A 16,102-nucleotide genomic window follows, 5' to 3' on the forward strand; every position below is an offset into this window, starting at 1 on the left:
ATCGTCCCTAATATTCAAAGAAAACACAAGAAAGAGGGGCTCCTTAATACTCTTCAAGGGCGATTTCAGTAGTAATAATTTGAGAAAAGTTTGCTTTTTGGTGAAAGCATACACTTAACAAGGAACTTAAGGAAAAAATAAAAATATATGGAGTTACAAAAGAGAGGGTTAGTCGATTAAACCTATGGACGTTCAGCAAAGGATAATAACGACCCCTTTGGATGAAGATGAGAAGGAATTTCTTCACATCCTTATATGAGTTATGTTTTTTTGGAAGAGACCGGTTTGGTCGAATGAGTGTAAATGTGATTATTCAGTTATTTTAATTTCTATGATTTTATTAATATTGTGAGATTGTGTTCCAGTTTTTTGTAATATGTCGTTTCGTTATCAATTCCATTGCTTTTTCGATTTTCATACCTTTGCTCTTTTCATACTAACTACACAGGCGTAATCGATTGGATTTTGGAAGATTTATGATGAAATGGAGTAGTTGTTTATCAAAGAGATGAGTAATTTAGTTGAAAATTTTACCAGTACCGAAGACCAAGATTTGCAGATTGCTGCTTTGAACACCGGAGTGATTTAGGAAGTAGTTCCAGCATGATCTGGGGTGCAATTTCTATAGGAGCATGAACCAGCCCTGTGTTCAATCGTAGGGCATATATGTAATACTTCTAAATGGACAGTTTCTATAAGTGGAAGCTGTTCCGACTAAGGAAGACAGAATGGCAACGGTTTTTCTGTCCTCCGAGGTTCCAGCTCGGTTCTGCGCACTCTCAAGCATGTATAGATAAAGTGTCTCGAATGAGAGGGAAAATGAATATTGTCGACATCGTAACGTAGAGATATTTTTTTCCATACTAAGTGTCTATATAGGAGTATCACATATATGCATAAGGGCGACCATGTTCACGGAAGAACAAATTTAACGGTTGATAGATATATCGAGGAGATGTAAGCAACTCATGTGATACATTGAGTCTACAAGATGGGAGACGAATTTACCTTTATGTATGACAATGCAAGGCCACACACAACCAGTATCGTGCAAGATTACATTGCAGAAATCGGGTTATGGAGTGGCCAGCATATAGTTTCAAATTGTCAATAACCCCATTCAAGTTATTAATAAAGAAGCTTAATTTACTTAATACAATTATTTCACTGTGTTAAACATAGGAAGACGAAATAAGTTCTCATAAATTTATATTCACTTTAAAGCATTTTTTGATCTGATGAATAATTTATAAAAAAATATAGTTAAGGTAAAAAGTTTACAGAGGGCCGATTTCCATACACACAAGTATATTTCTAATGTACATTATGAGAATCTTCTATTTGATTCTCCTAGAGCTTGATTCTAAAATATATAGTCAATTTGTCAATTTTCTAACGATTTTCATTTAGTTATTGTAAAAACAAGAAAATAAATAAAGTGGAATAGACTAATTCAAACCAAATCAATTAGTGAAAAATCAATCGGTTGATTAAAACTCAGAAACGCCTTATAAAGTTTTACAACGACACGCTCAAAAGGTTTCTGTTATTCGATCTCTATTATTACCTACTCGATACAACTGTTTATATTGAATTGATGTTAGCTCCATGGAAACGGTTGACATTGTCAACATGAGTCACAACAATAACAAGTATGTAGATACGTGAATGTGAATAGTGGAGTACATTTTAAGGTTTTTAAAGTAGATGGATGTATCACAACTGCAGGTAAAGTACACCAAAAGACACTTTCACATCTTTTTCTCTTTGTATTCAAAAATAAATATAGTTAACATTTAAACTTCAATAGAAATCCTTCTTGTTTTCTATTGTGTGCAAATTGGATATTGTTTCCCTACAGTTGGTTTAAAATATAGAATAAAGAAAAAATGTTTCAATACATCCAAAATAAATCTAAGAATGTTTCCACCGGAATAATAATGAATATTGTTTGTTCATTTATGAAATAACTAGGTAGCAGTCTTTATCAAAACTGAGAGAGGGTGTATGAATTGGAAAATATTAGGAAAATTTGGAAAAACCTCAACCTCACACCAAGTGAAAATTTCCGCTATTGGGAGATGCTTGCAGTTCAATATTAATAAAAAATATGGAAGTCGGAGAATTATAATCATATCGGATAGTCAAGCATCCATTAAAACATTAAGTTTTTCCAAAATCAATTAACAATCTAGGTAGGAATGGAATAGTTACACTGTTGTGTGTATCAGGACACACTATAGTAGAAGAAAACGGGATAGTTGTTAAACCAGCAATAAAGAAGGTCAAACACTGTTTCACCCCAATAATATTGGAATAACTGGAATTAAAAGGGACGTAGAAAATATTGGTATATTGGGACACACAGAAGAACTGAAACAAACGGAAACATTAGTAGGAAACAACTACCATAAGAGATCGGAAAAATGTATTAGCAGTAGCAGTTGTATCATATGCTCTGACAAGACATAATCATTCGATTAGACACTTTAAGAATGTCAAAATGTTAGTAAAATACGACAGTGTAATTCGTGTCAGTAAGAAGAGGAAAGCAAAGCGGGTAGGTTTGTTAAAATTTTAAAGGAATTGGAAGTGAAGAGCTACTAGTTTCAGGGATAGAAATCGGAAGCTATGTGAAGGAGGAGACATGATATATGTCTGAAGTCTCACTGAATCGTCACTCTAGCATACATACATACATACATACATAATACAAATATGAAATTAAATTGTCTAAGTTCACTATGTTAATATCAATTGTGTCTGAATTCTCAATAAACGTTTAAGTTTCGTTATCCTCACCATCAGTAGCATCGCATGACAATAAAATCCGTTCAATGATGTCACTCTAATATATCCCTGGTTAGAATTGCTAGCTATTTTTGCTTGCCTTCCTTCATGTTTTCAAGTTACTTTTTTGTTTTATTTATATAAAAAACAAATCCTCTAACGTTCGTCCTTATCAATATATCAATTTTGATCCAGATGAATACGTAATAAGTCTATAAGCATGATTATGAGGGGGTATTCGGCTCGGTCTAAAAGGATTTTCAATCTTATTATCAACGTATTCATAAGAATTCATCCTAAGAGCTATTATAGTTTTTTCAATTGAATGCAATGAAATGTAAAAATCTAAAATTACTATATATCCATGCAATTTAAATGATTTATAACAATGTTATAAGTATTACAGTATACAACTGCTCAAACATCTTTGTCAAACATTGATAGTTCAGCAAACGCAGTACGAAGCATAAAAAGCATAAAAAAAACTAATCTGTTAGACGACAAAGCCACTCTTAGTTTTTAGAATTACATCCAGAGATTAATTCCTAATAAAACCACAACAACTGTGAAAAAACATGACTTTAACCCAATATTTAAAATTTACTGACTTATACCACTCTTATTCTCATGGGCAACTATTTGGAAAGACTTCACTCTTCACTGCAGATTGGAATGGACAAATGTATTCAAGATTGTCATTTACGGGTCAACATATCTGATTCAAAATCAGTATCTTGACCTCAAACGCTATTAATAGAAATTATCTCAAATAGCTAGATTTTATCCTTATTTTTATAATCATGATGAAGGTGAGTTGAGGTGGATATTATTTATACTTTTGTTAGTTCTAATAACTCCAGTGGAGTCAGATATCGGAATCAACGACTTTTCGACTGTAAATTAATGAAAAATTAACAATCAATAAGCGATTTCAATAGCTATATGCGCTGATGTAGAGTGAGGTCTTCGAAATACCATGTCAAATTACAATATTATTGTTTGTTTGGAGAGTAAACAAAAACGGATGAGAAACGAAATGAAAGCCAATGTCCAAATTCATATTTTCGTGAACATTTGGTTAATTATTCGAATATTTCTGTTTTAGTTTTGATGTACAATTTGCTACTACTACTATTTATTGTTTGTATGACTCCGCGAGACCGTAAACTCGTTTGAGCAAGTAGCTTCCTTTGTTCTATTTTCCAATTCATATAAATATTGTGACTGTATTTTTTCTCTATAACTGTCCGTCTGTTATACATTATACGATTTCTCAAGGTTCATAATGTTTTTCTTTCCCACTTTCTATTTCTTTCTTCTCATTTCTATCTATCCCGTTCTAACTATAACAATTTTGTTAAGATGTCTTTCACATTTTTTGATATTGAGGATACTTTATCTGAAAAATCTTCAATTTTTATGTATCTTGTTTCCAGCCAGAAGCTCTGATAACTTCATTTAAAGCAATGTTAGGAAGGATTGTAGATATTGTATCTTCTTACTTTATTATTAAATTCGAATTCCTTTGTTGATGCTTCTGCCAATACCCTCAGTGCCGATTATTCTATCGTCATCTTTATTAGTTAGGCTATCCCAACAGTTTTTAGGTATTCTTCAAGTATTTCTTTGATTTCACTATCGAAAACTTGTTTCAAAGTCTATAAGTAGTATTTTTCATCAATATCAATAGTTTCCTAAAAAAACCCAGCTTAATAAATTCATAAATGAAAAATATTAACTTTCTTGGACTATTTTAAAATATAAGAAATCAAAAAGTATACTAATAGTAATGTCACCAGTAGAAATTTCAATCAGACAACTTGTGCACTCTATCTCTAAATGACTAATTGGTATTTTTCAGATTTTAGTAGCAGATTATGAGAATTTAGTACAAGAACTTACTCAGGAGCTGAAGTCTGTTAAAGCAGAATACGAAGAACTAAAATCAAAGGTACCTTCAATACTCAATGAAAACCAGAAATTAATAGAGGAGTTGAAGCAATATGTAACTTCGAAAACTTCAGAAGAATCCCAAACAGAATTCAAATTGATTCAAAACTTGAGATCTCAAATTAATTTGGTGTTAGATGAGAAAGAAAAAGTAACTCAGTTATGGAAAAAAGCATCAAAATCTGTAGAAACTTTGGAAAATGAACTAAATATATACAAATCTGGCAATATCGAGTATTTTCCCAAACATGAATATTTAAGAGCGAAAAAATCTTACGAAGAAACCATAAATAAATTGGAAAATCAAATAAAAATCTTGAAAAACGAATCGGAAACCAAGGACCTAGAAATTCAAAACCTACTAAAATGCTCAATCAACAACACAGAAACTGCTAAAAAGTCTGAATCTAAAGTAAGTACTTTATACAAAAATATTTTTGATCTTGAGAACTCTATCGAGGCACTGAAAAATAAATGTGCAGGAAAAGAGAAACTGATAAAAAAAGTAATGGATCAAAATAATGAATTCAAAGAAAAAATTATTGAAGCCATAGAAATTGTACAAGCTGCTTTGAATGAAAAAGATGCATCTTTACTTAGAGAAGCTGAAATAAGATCAGAAATGAAGAAAATGAATGAACAACTTGATGATATAATTAAAGAAGTGCAAGAGAAGTGTATGAAAGAGACTGATAGTATAAAAGAGCAAGCTGAATTTAGGTACAAAGACATTCTCAAATGTCTTGAAAACACACAAGACGAGCTAAAAGAAAAAGTTGTACAAAATGAAAAACTTCAAGCCAAAAATATAATATTACAAAACGAAATAGATAAATTCTCCACTAGAGGAGTAGACTCAGAAGAAAGCAAAACTTCAAAATTACTAATTCTCGAAAAAAACTTGGAATCTACGTTTCAGAAACTTTTAGTGTCCGAAAAACAAAACATTCAGCTAAAATCTGAATTAGATACTATTAAAAACGATATGGAACAGATGGCAGCTTACTATGAGAGAGTTTTGAAAACCAAAGATCTTGAAAAATTGACTCTACAGAACATCAATAACCAGCATAAATCGGTTATCAAAGAGAACGAATTGAAGATAAAAAGTTTAAATAATGAAATAGAGGTCGCGAAAAGCCAATCTCATATTTTAGAAAAGGACCTCAACAAACACATAGAAGATCAAGAGAAACTTATAAATTCAATTAAAATTGAAAAATCTGAACTAGTTTCTTCTTTCAATGAACAACTCAAGCAACTTAATGAAGAAATTGAGCTCAGAAATGAAATCAACAAGAAACTATTGATAGAAACGAAAGATATAATTAACAAGCTAGAGAATTTGACGAAAACTTTAAAAACAGATGCACGCAAAGTTAAAAAAGAGAATGCGGTGCTAAAAGATGAATTACAACTGTATAAAAGAAAGTTGAGTCAGTATAGAGAAATATTAAATATGCTAGCTATAGATGTTAATAAAATAAATGCCGTCAACACTGATAACCAACAAAGTCAACCAAATATACTTAGCTGACATTCATTGAAATGGTGCCCAACACCAAAGAAATACCTTAAAATCAGGGGATGTAGTTACATGTCTAGAAAAGAAAAGCAAGCGCAGAGAAAAAGAACTAGTGGTTTTAGAACTAAAAGAAAATGGAAGTGTATTAAACTAATTTGCAAGACACGAGAAGTTGTATAGTGAAAAACAATCAAAATGTTTTTATGAATTGATAACTTTTAATGGAAGTGACAATAATTGTAGTTATATTTTTGTATTTTCTGTAAATAAAAATAACCTGAGACATTGTGATATGATTTATATGATAAGCAATTCCTGTGAATTTTGAGCACCTTGAAAGTTTCAACGCTTAATTCAATATGTGTTAAAAACTAGCAAAATATGAATTAACAACTTGAATGAGAAGCACAATATTCAGTTGAAAAATATCATCAGAAAAAACTTTATTAATCTAAACTAGTAACGGTTATAGCGTACAAAAAAAACCCTACTCAAGCATTTTTGGAATTCTTCATTCATGAATTCCAACACAATATCTTATCGTTAAAATGCAAATTCTCCGACGGCTTTTTGACGACGATGTCGATTATAGGATTGAATTTTTCCGAAACAACGATGGCTTTTGTAATTGGAAACCGGAATATTTTTTATGAATGTACGTCTTTTCTCAATGCTGTTTATAATTATGTTATAGTAATTAAATTTGTAGGACACTTGGTATATATTTCCCCTATAGAAGAATTACGTTTGTTTCTGACAATAATAAACAGTTCCACTAACGGATGATACTTATATTTCATATTAAATGATAAAAAATTACTCCAGTTGCCCCTATTAAAAATGTTTTCCATCCGATATACAACTGGGAAGTGAAACCAAACAGTTGAAAGAATGACGCGATCAGAGGAGCAAGCACCCTCTGAAAACCTGAATGATAGCACTCTCAGTCTGTTTCTTATTAATATTCATTCCTAAGACACAAAACAGATGACTTATATTTTCCAGAAATTATTGCCATCATTGAACTTTGGTTGAATAATAATAAGTCTGTTTTTTTCAAGAACTATGCCACAGTAGCCAGATTTGATAGCACTAATTTACCTCATGAAGGTACTACGATCATGTCCACAAATACCAACTTTTTCTAAATTACAGAGTTCAATAATTTAATATCTGAGTGGTCGAATTTTTTATCGTCTACCACCATACATATTACCTATATATTTTTTGTATTTACAGAGCCCCTGACACTGACGAGCATACTTTCTGTCACAATCTACTTATAAGAGTCCTTACCTCTAAAGACCATGTTAATTCCTTGTGGCGATCTCAATATTGATTATTCCAGTACGTGTGCTGCTCAAGAATGTCTCCGGTCAATTTTTCATAATTTTAGCATATTCATGCATATTACCTCACCCAAACAGAATAACAAAAACTAGTTGTAGTACTATAGATTATGTCGCGTCACCGTATGATTCAGAATCTATCAACTTAATTCAGTATTAACAAAATTTTCGGTGGAATCCAATACCAAATATGCTTCTCTCAAATCATGCCGTATTTTTTAGGGAAAAAACATTTTTAAAACCTCAAGCACCGTTGTCTAACAACTGACTAGAACATTCTCTCTGATGTGTACTTCGGATTTTCTAGATTCATAAAAACTAATTAGTCTTGCATCCAATTCTTTTTTCGTCAGGCGTGTTAAAAATTAGCCTTGATCCTCTAAAGGTTTACGTATATCTGAAATAAGCATGCGATCTTTATCTAGCCCAAGCTAGATAGTGTTTTCTTCCAAAATTATGTAAAACTATATAGAGAAATTTATCATAAGTCCATAAAAGCCTCCAAGGATATTTATTATAATAGGAGACCAATTCTCGTAATATTGCTAAATCCTTCCTCATGATCCACTTCCATGTCTCCCAGATGCTAATGTGAATTTACACAATTTCTTCCCATAGTTTTAGCAGAGCTTCGCAGTACAATTGATAACATCAAAAATAAACCCTTAACTGGTACTGATGGACTTACATTAAAAATGTTTTCGAGTCATGCACATTAAATCACCTTATCACCTTAATAAATATTTCATTTCGTTAGGAACACGGTGCACGAACTTTGTTTACCTACTACACATTCAGAATGAGTTAAGGGCTCAATACTTTACAATGTAACAAAATGCACAATCATTTTCCAGTTGAAACCAAATCGTTTTCTGTATTTCGCAATAATTTGATGACATATTCAATGGAAACTGCCTTCTACTCTATAAAAGTTATTTTGTTATTTTGATACTAATATTTAATTCGGAGTATGCTTCGTACTAGTTTAATATTGTTATTAAATTTAAACTTATTTACATCTTTTTATGTTTGTTCCTCGCATTTTTACAAGTTTCTGTCTGCAAATTGTACTTATATGTTTTCTGATTAACAACTTATATCGTTTCTTCCACGGATAATTGACGCACATACGAAACTCTCAGTTATTTTGCTCCATTTTCTACTTTTTAGTACAATCGTATATGTATAAAATCGTATATAGGCGGCCCATAGACCCTACAATAACATTCTACAATATATTTTATTGTACAATAAGATTGAAAGGCGCTTAGAATCGAAACAATCAATTAAATTGCACAATAAACAAACTGCTGCGCACTGTTTTCGTGTTTAGTCGAAGAATAGTGTTTTGTAATCGTATTTAGACAACAATTTTTCGTAAGGATCACTTTTTTTATCAAGGTCATGATATTCCTTACTCTTCACATTCCACAAAGATGGCAGTTCCCTGTACAATTGGATACATTCCACGATAAACTCTCTTTCCTTAACTTTTTCATTCTCTTTCTCCTCTTTAAGACGAAACACAGACTAAAAAATATTGCACAAAACTGACCCTACACAATAATATGGAGCAATAAAAATTAAACACTCACTCAAACTTTTGTTCAATCCTTGTGCAATCTTCAATATTAACCCTAATAGATCAAAATAATAGCCACACTATATTAACTTCATTTGTAAACATGTGTAACCTCCGTTCAAAAAAGTATACGGAATATAATTCAAGTTTCAACTTCTTCACAAATAACTTCCCAACTCCATTTAAACAGAAACTAATATATCTGCTTTCGACGTTTGTACGTGTGAAAAATGAAGTTTCACACTGCATCAGACCAAATTTAACTGAAAACGAACGACAACGTGTCAAATGAGATGGATATCCATTTGACAAGTCGTTTTGTCATCGATAGCTGTAGAATCAGTAAGAAGAGATAATATTTCAAACAATATATATCATTTATATGCATCATTGAGCAGAATACAATAAATAAGTTTTATGTGACATTGGAAAATTCTTTATCATTCAGAATGTATTAAGAGAGAAGTTTCGCTCTTATGACTTCCTTACACTTCGATTGTAAAATTAGAATTAATTAAAGTAATTGTGTGAGAGGTAGTATTTTCTTAGGTATTTCTAATGCTGCTAGCATCTGAAACAAATGTTTTCTACTTATTGTATCATCATACGCTTGCTTGAAATCCACAAAAAGGACCTTCAGGTTTAATCCTTGGTCATAGCTATTGCTCTGGATTGCCTTCAGTATGACTTCAGAAGTATTTGCCTATCCTATTTCTCATAATTCTAGCTTGGACTTTGTATACGACATCCAACAACCCTTATAATTCCTGCAGTCTGTGACATCCCCCTTATGTATTGGGTAAATAATTGCCTTATCCCTTATTGGTAAAAATGTCACTGAATAACACTGAGAATGAAGTAGCTGTCGAAGGAAGTCTATCAGAAAAATTTGAAACAAAGAGAGGTTTGAAGCAAGGAGACCCCCTATAAACAGTGCTGCTCAGCCTTTTATTAGATGATCCTGAGAAATCCCTGTCTACGCAGATGATGTGGTACTTATAAGTAGAACGGAAAAGGATCTAGAAAAACTTTTGAAAAGAAAGCAAAAGAATATGGGCTGCGCATTAATGAACAAAAGACCAAATATATGGAGATTGGAAGTGATATGAATAGCTGCAATCAAGTGAGAGAGACGACAGAGCAAACCAAAGAGTATAGATTTGAGTCCAGGAGCTCGAACTAGAGGGAACCAAACGTTTGGAGCCCTAGGAGGACTATTAAGATCAAAAGATATTTCAAGAGCCGCCAAGTTACGCATTTACGCAGTTATATACAAGACAGTTATACAATCAACGGTGCTGTATGGCAGTGAGTGCTAGATCATGAACAAAAAGAAGAAAGCAACATAAACATATGGAAGACAAAGGTACTAAGGAGGATTTTCGGAGGAGTGCGGGTGCAAAATGAATAGAGGAGAAGAACGAACGCAGTGGTCAAAGCACTGTATGGTCAAGCTGAGATGGGATATGTGGTCAGAGCAAAAAGACTCCGTTGGATGGCGCATATAGCCAGAATGGCCGAAGATAGTTGGGTGAAAAGATCCTTGTTAAGGGAAGAAGGAGCGAAATTGAAAAGAGGGCGTTCACGAAAAAAATGGATAGAAGCATGTAGAGAAGATTTGGAATAAATAGAAATAGAGAACTAGCGTGAAGCAGCCATGAACAAAAACATATGGTGGAAAGCAATAGAGCGTATCCAAGCCACATTCCGCATGGCAAATGAAAAAAAATGTAAGGACTACAAACAAAGATATAAGTGTTTATTTTTCAATTATTTTGGAAAAATAAAATAAATATTTATTTTACAATATAACATTTTTCAATTTAGTATTTTGGAACTATACATGTATAACAAACTATTTTAATAGAAGTGAGATGAAACTTGATTCTGTCGTGTACTTTCACGGCACTCGTTACAAATAATGGTTGAATGTTTCGGACACAAAAATATTGTTATTTGGACAGATTCAAGCAACTCTATTATCGGTGTGATCGAGTAACATGGGTTAGCGCTAGCTGCCTCGGTGCGTGTAGAAATTAAACCTGCAGTCGCTGGTTTATTCTTTCAGTCGCTTGCGGCATAATGAATGACGTACAAAAATTACTTCATTGATCAGAATGTCAAGTCATATTAATATTTTTTGAAAAATTGGATTGTCAACCCGCCATTATTTAGTCTGTAGATTTTTACAAATAAATGTGGGCATTATAATTATTAATAATTCAATTTTATATGATGCTGAACAAAAACTCTACCTAAGTATTAGCTATTTACTGTTAAATTTTAGCTTACTTTGTTGAAAGGGTTAAAAAAGTTCTTAAAAACATTGTATACAACTTCAATCCAACGCTGCCAGGATAATTCTTTAGCTGAACGTAATTCACAGTTTCCACTTACTTTAAAACTTTAAGCATTGGAAACTTCAATAAAGAAAATGAAGGTAAAAATAGAGTGAAATTTGTTCGGTCAAAAAGTAAACCCTCATAAACCTGCTCTCATTTCATTCTTTTTATTTTGTTCCTGAAAATGCAATTCTCATCTTAGAAGACATTCCATAACTTTCCGAGCGATGTATTTATCTCTACCTGAAGGAAGTACCGGGAAGGAAATGGGAAAATTACATAGTGAAGTTTCTACAACAAATTCTACGAGCTTTTTTAATAATTTGGTTCATTCGTACTTGAAAATTATGGATAATTAATTCATAACGACAATTAATCCTTCTTATGGTTAATCAAATAAACTGGAGAGAATTAGAATTTTATTTCAACAATAAAAGTCAAATATTAATAGGAGGAACAAAAGTAACATGTAAATGGTTATAATAAGTTGTGGAAATAATGAAATCAAATTTATAAATTAACTGTAATTATACTTATTTTTATATATAAAAATTTCATGTCATAATAAACTCCGAAACTAGAGCATCAATTTTTATCAAATTTTGTAATTATCTCCAGCTTGAGAGATAGGGTAGTTTTTATCTCAATTATTGATCTAAATAATATTTGTTATTGCAAATTAAATGTTTATTATATGACTTTAGTGTATTTATCAGTTAGTTCTATAAAATTCTAATAGATGACGGATTGCCACCTAAGTTGCAGTAGATGACGCCGTATTTCTATTTCTAGATTATAGATGACGCCTTTGAATATAGAATTTACTTATATTTTCATGCTCATAATATATTTGACTTTGAAATGCTTCACATATTTTTCATCTGAATTATAGTGTTTATTTGATACAACATCATTTTCGTTTATGCTCTAAACATAATCATTTTCGTTTATATTCTCAACATTATTTTTTTAATTGTACGTTGTGTTGTGTTAGTATTGTGCAGTGTTCAGTTCACATATTTAAATATTACTGATTACTCTTTTTGTCTATTAATTTTGATATCACTTCTGAAAGATAAGAGTATTTCTTGATTGCCTTTTACTTTTTTTTTATTTTGATTTTATAATCTGATAATTGTTAATTGATTCAGTCGTAAACTTTGATCTAATTCATTTATTCAAATGATAAATTCTCAATTTTTTTAATTTCAGTATAATGCTACAGAGAAAATCTAATCTTATCAATAAGTGTAGCGAAAATGCTATTTGTCTGTCTATTTGCGGTTTGATTTTTAAAACACATGTTTCTGACAATGACAACTATATGTTGTTCGCTCAAATGTAGTAAAACCATCAAATCTCTTTGTGTTAGCGAAAGAAAAGTTAACTAGGAATGTTGTTCACAAAGTAGTACTTAAAATTAATTGTTATAACTGAGGTGAATAATATCGACATCAAACTAATATTTTATCAATTTTAAATTATTGAAACTTAAAATTTTTTAATAAAAGTTTTTAATATTTATAGTAATTTTTGTAAGTAAGTCACTAATTACAAACTATGCTTTAAGATAAGATGGAGAGAATGTATATTCAAAAAGTATATGTTGGTTTGTGCTTAATTTCAGAACAAACTTTCTTTCTGATAATGAAATTATTTTTAAAGACAGTCAGATGTGAAAACTGTTCAGACCTGTCGATTATTATATGCAATTCTCGTTTTCTCAACATACAATAATAATGTTTATAAGGTGTCTGATTTAAAGATGTGATTTTGTAAATGACATCCCTTTTATTGTGATTACTCTTCTTATAGGATTACCAATCACAAGATATCTGATGAAAATTTATATTATTAATTAAATAGTTATTTTTACTATAAGGTATTTCAGTATTCACTAATAGACAACGATTTTGCGCCCGAGCTATAGCTCGAGCAGATAATAAATCTTAAGAATATTAAATATACTCATATTTCGTAAATAATATAAGATTTTTTCTCCTTACCTCAGAATTTATTATTGGATTTGTATTGATTTAGTTCATACTTATAGAATGAAATTAATAGATCAAACAAACTTACCTTAAGTGATGTTCGGTCTTGATTATATTACGGTCTCGTTGAAGTAAATATTAAATATGTAATACCCCCGCTTCGGCGCTCCTGGACCACAATATTCAAAGAAATCGTTTTTTTTATCTATTACAACCCAAACCCTCGCCCCGTGCCACCCACTTACTCCAGTCACTATAAAGTTGTTGTTGCAAGGGGTGTTTATGGGGAGGGAGGGACTTATTTACTTCAACGGGACCTTATTATAATCAAGACCGAACATCACTTAAGGTAAGTTTGTTTGATCTATTAATTATATTATGGTCTCGTCTTGTAAATAATAAATATGTAGATGTTTAAAGTTTATTGCAATAACAGATAAACTCAATTTTTTTTATTTTAAACAATATGGTTAACCGTGGTAACTAATTAAATACTTAATCGTAAATTGGGAGTTAAGAAGCTGGTACAGTTTTCGCAAACTCAGAATCTATAATCTATAATAGGGCGATTATAAAAATTAGTAAATGTTTTCGAATCCTTTGACCACCCCGCAGCTAATCTTATATTATCAAAACTGACCCCGGCCCTAGCAGCTGAAGAGGTGGAAGCATGTCTGGTACTTTGTGGTTTAAATATTGCCATATCCACTCCACTTTTTTCCAACATGTTCTTGATCCATCGACTGATAATAGAAGCAGATGCTTTTCTATGGTGTTTTTTTAAAAGTGATAAAAAGCCAATCACAAGAGTTTCTTAAATTTTCAGTTTCGGTAATATATTTTTTACGCGCTCTAGCTCTACATAATTGAGGATCATCATCAAGGAAAGGTAGAACCAAAAGAGGTTGAGATCCATTTATTTATGTTTTCAAACGCTCTGATTTTTTATTATGATTTTATGAGATTGGATTGAAATTGATATTAAAATATATACAAAACTGTAGTCTTCTTGCTTAAAGCCTCTAGGCTAATATATTCGGTTCTAAACGTCTTTACGTAGGACAATACTATTTGGGGATCCCAAATGTCCTCGTACCTGGCGCTGAGTGATCTTTTTCCAAAAAGTCCCTCGAAAAAACGATTAAGTCTGAAATCTTGACTAAAATTTTGCTTCGCTATTTGAGATATGGCCAATCTGTATGAATTTAGGGTTCCATAAATTGCGCACACGATAATTGCATTAAAATTTATAAGCTTAATCGAAAAACCCGTGTGGTATACACAGCACAAAAACGAAAACTGAAGTGGGAGGCACGGGGCGAGGGTTCAGGTTCTAATAAATTAAAAAAAAAAACGATTTCTTTGAATATTGTGGTCCAGGAGCGCCGAAGCGGGGGTACTACATATTTATTATTTACAAGACGAGACCTTAATATAATCATAGTTAGTTTCGATTGATTTCTTGATTCCTCTTGTTATCTTATCAACAACGTTGAGCTGACAATTTATGAACAAATCTTAATTCAAATTGAATATATGAATTATTGATTCATACAATAGCCAAACCAACAACAATAAAACGACAAATATTGCTTGTCAGTCGCTGCTCGAGGAAGAAGTATGAGGCAAAGTATCAATACTTCAAGAAATTGTACCAAACAAAGCTTCTACTGCAAATTAAGCAAAAACGAGAGAGTAGGGTCATTTTTAAGAAAATAAAATATACGTGTTAAATGTCATAAATTATAACTAGTCAATGTTGGGTAATTTAAACCAGAACTCATCGTCAAATACAATATATTTTTAGTAATTGTTACAAGCCAGTGTGAAAATGCGTTGTATATAATATAGGGAGGAAACAAATATTATTCCACAAGAATTATAATAACTCATTATAATAAATTCGAGTGTTGAACAAATAATCGTCTTAAATTAAATTAAATAGTACTTGTAACCTGAAGAAGATCTATAATGAGGACAATGTTAAACGAGATAATGAAGCAGGAAAGAGGATAGACTCAAAAATCAATGAAAACAAAATGAAAATGATGAAAAGCGCCTGCTGAAACAATAACACTAACAAAAAATGATAAATAGAAATTGAGAAGACTCGAGAGAAATTAGTGAAGGGAAATATAGGATAAGAACGACCAGAGAGATGTGACAAACTCAGTGGTGAAGATGTTATTAAAAAATTCGAAGTTTAGCGAATTAATGGGCTGGGACATGTGCTCCAATGCAATGAAAATGCCGTGATTTGGGAATTATCAAAAAATTACTGATCAGTCTAAGAATGAAAAGAATTTTTACCATTAAGTAAGCTCAATTATTTGGTCAATTTTTTATATTATCCATTTTGAATAACACGATACTAAACATTTTTCTCAGGCAGACTTGGAAAAAGAAACATTAAGACCTAAGCTACTGGTTTCAAGTTGTAATTTTTGAAAATAGATAGTAATAGATGGACATCGACATATTTGAGCTGATCTTGAATATTGAAATGCCTTTTTCTGAACAACATTTCTATGTGAATCCACATTTTCATCCATGAATGTAATCAAAAGAAA

General features: G+C 31.4%; 2 protein-coding genes across 3 annotated transcripts in view; one reads left to right on the plus strand and one right to left on the minus strand.

The window, feature by feature from the left end:
• The window catches only part of LOC130444154 (uncharacterized), a 336,958-nt gene that overhangs the window by 184,266 nt on the left and 136,590 nt on the right, over positions 1-16,102 (minus strand). The gene's annotated exons all lie outside the window — the stretch shown is intronic.
• LOC130444152 (sodium channel and clathrin linker 1-like) lies at positions 1,656-6,553 on the plus strand. Its single transcript, XM_056779194.1, has 2 exons — positions 1,656-1,728; positions 4,652-6,553. The coding sequence occupies exons 1-2, from the start codon at positions 1,708-1,710 to the stop codon at positions 6,275-6,277; spliced, it is 1,647 nt and encodes a 548-aa protein (XP_056635172.1). The 5' UTR covers positions 1,656-1,707; the 3' UTR covers positions 6,278-6,553.

This window comes from Diorhabda sublineata, chromosome 5 (genome assembly GCF_026230105.1).
Source record: "Diorhabda sublineata isolate icDioSubl1.1 chromosome 5, icDioSubl1.1, whole genome shotgun sequence".
Lineage (NCBI taxonomy): Eukaryota > Metazoa > Arthropoda > Insecta > Coleoptera > Chrysomelidae > Diorhabda > Diorhabda sublineata.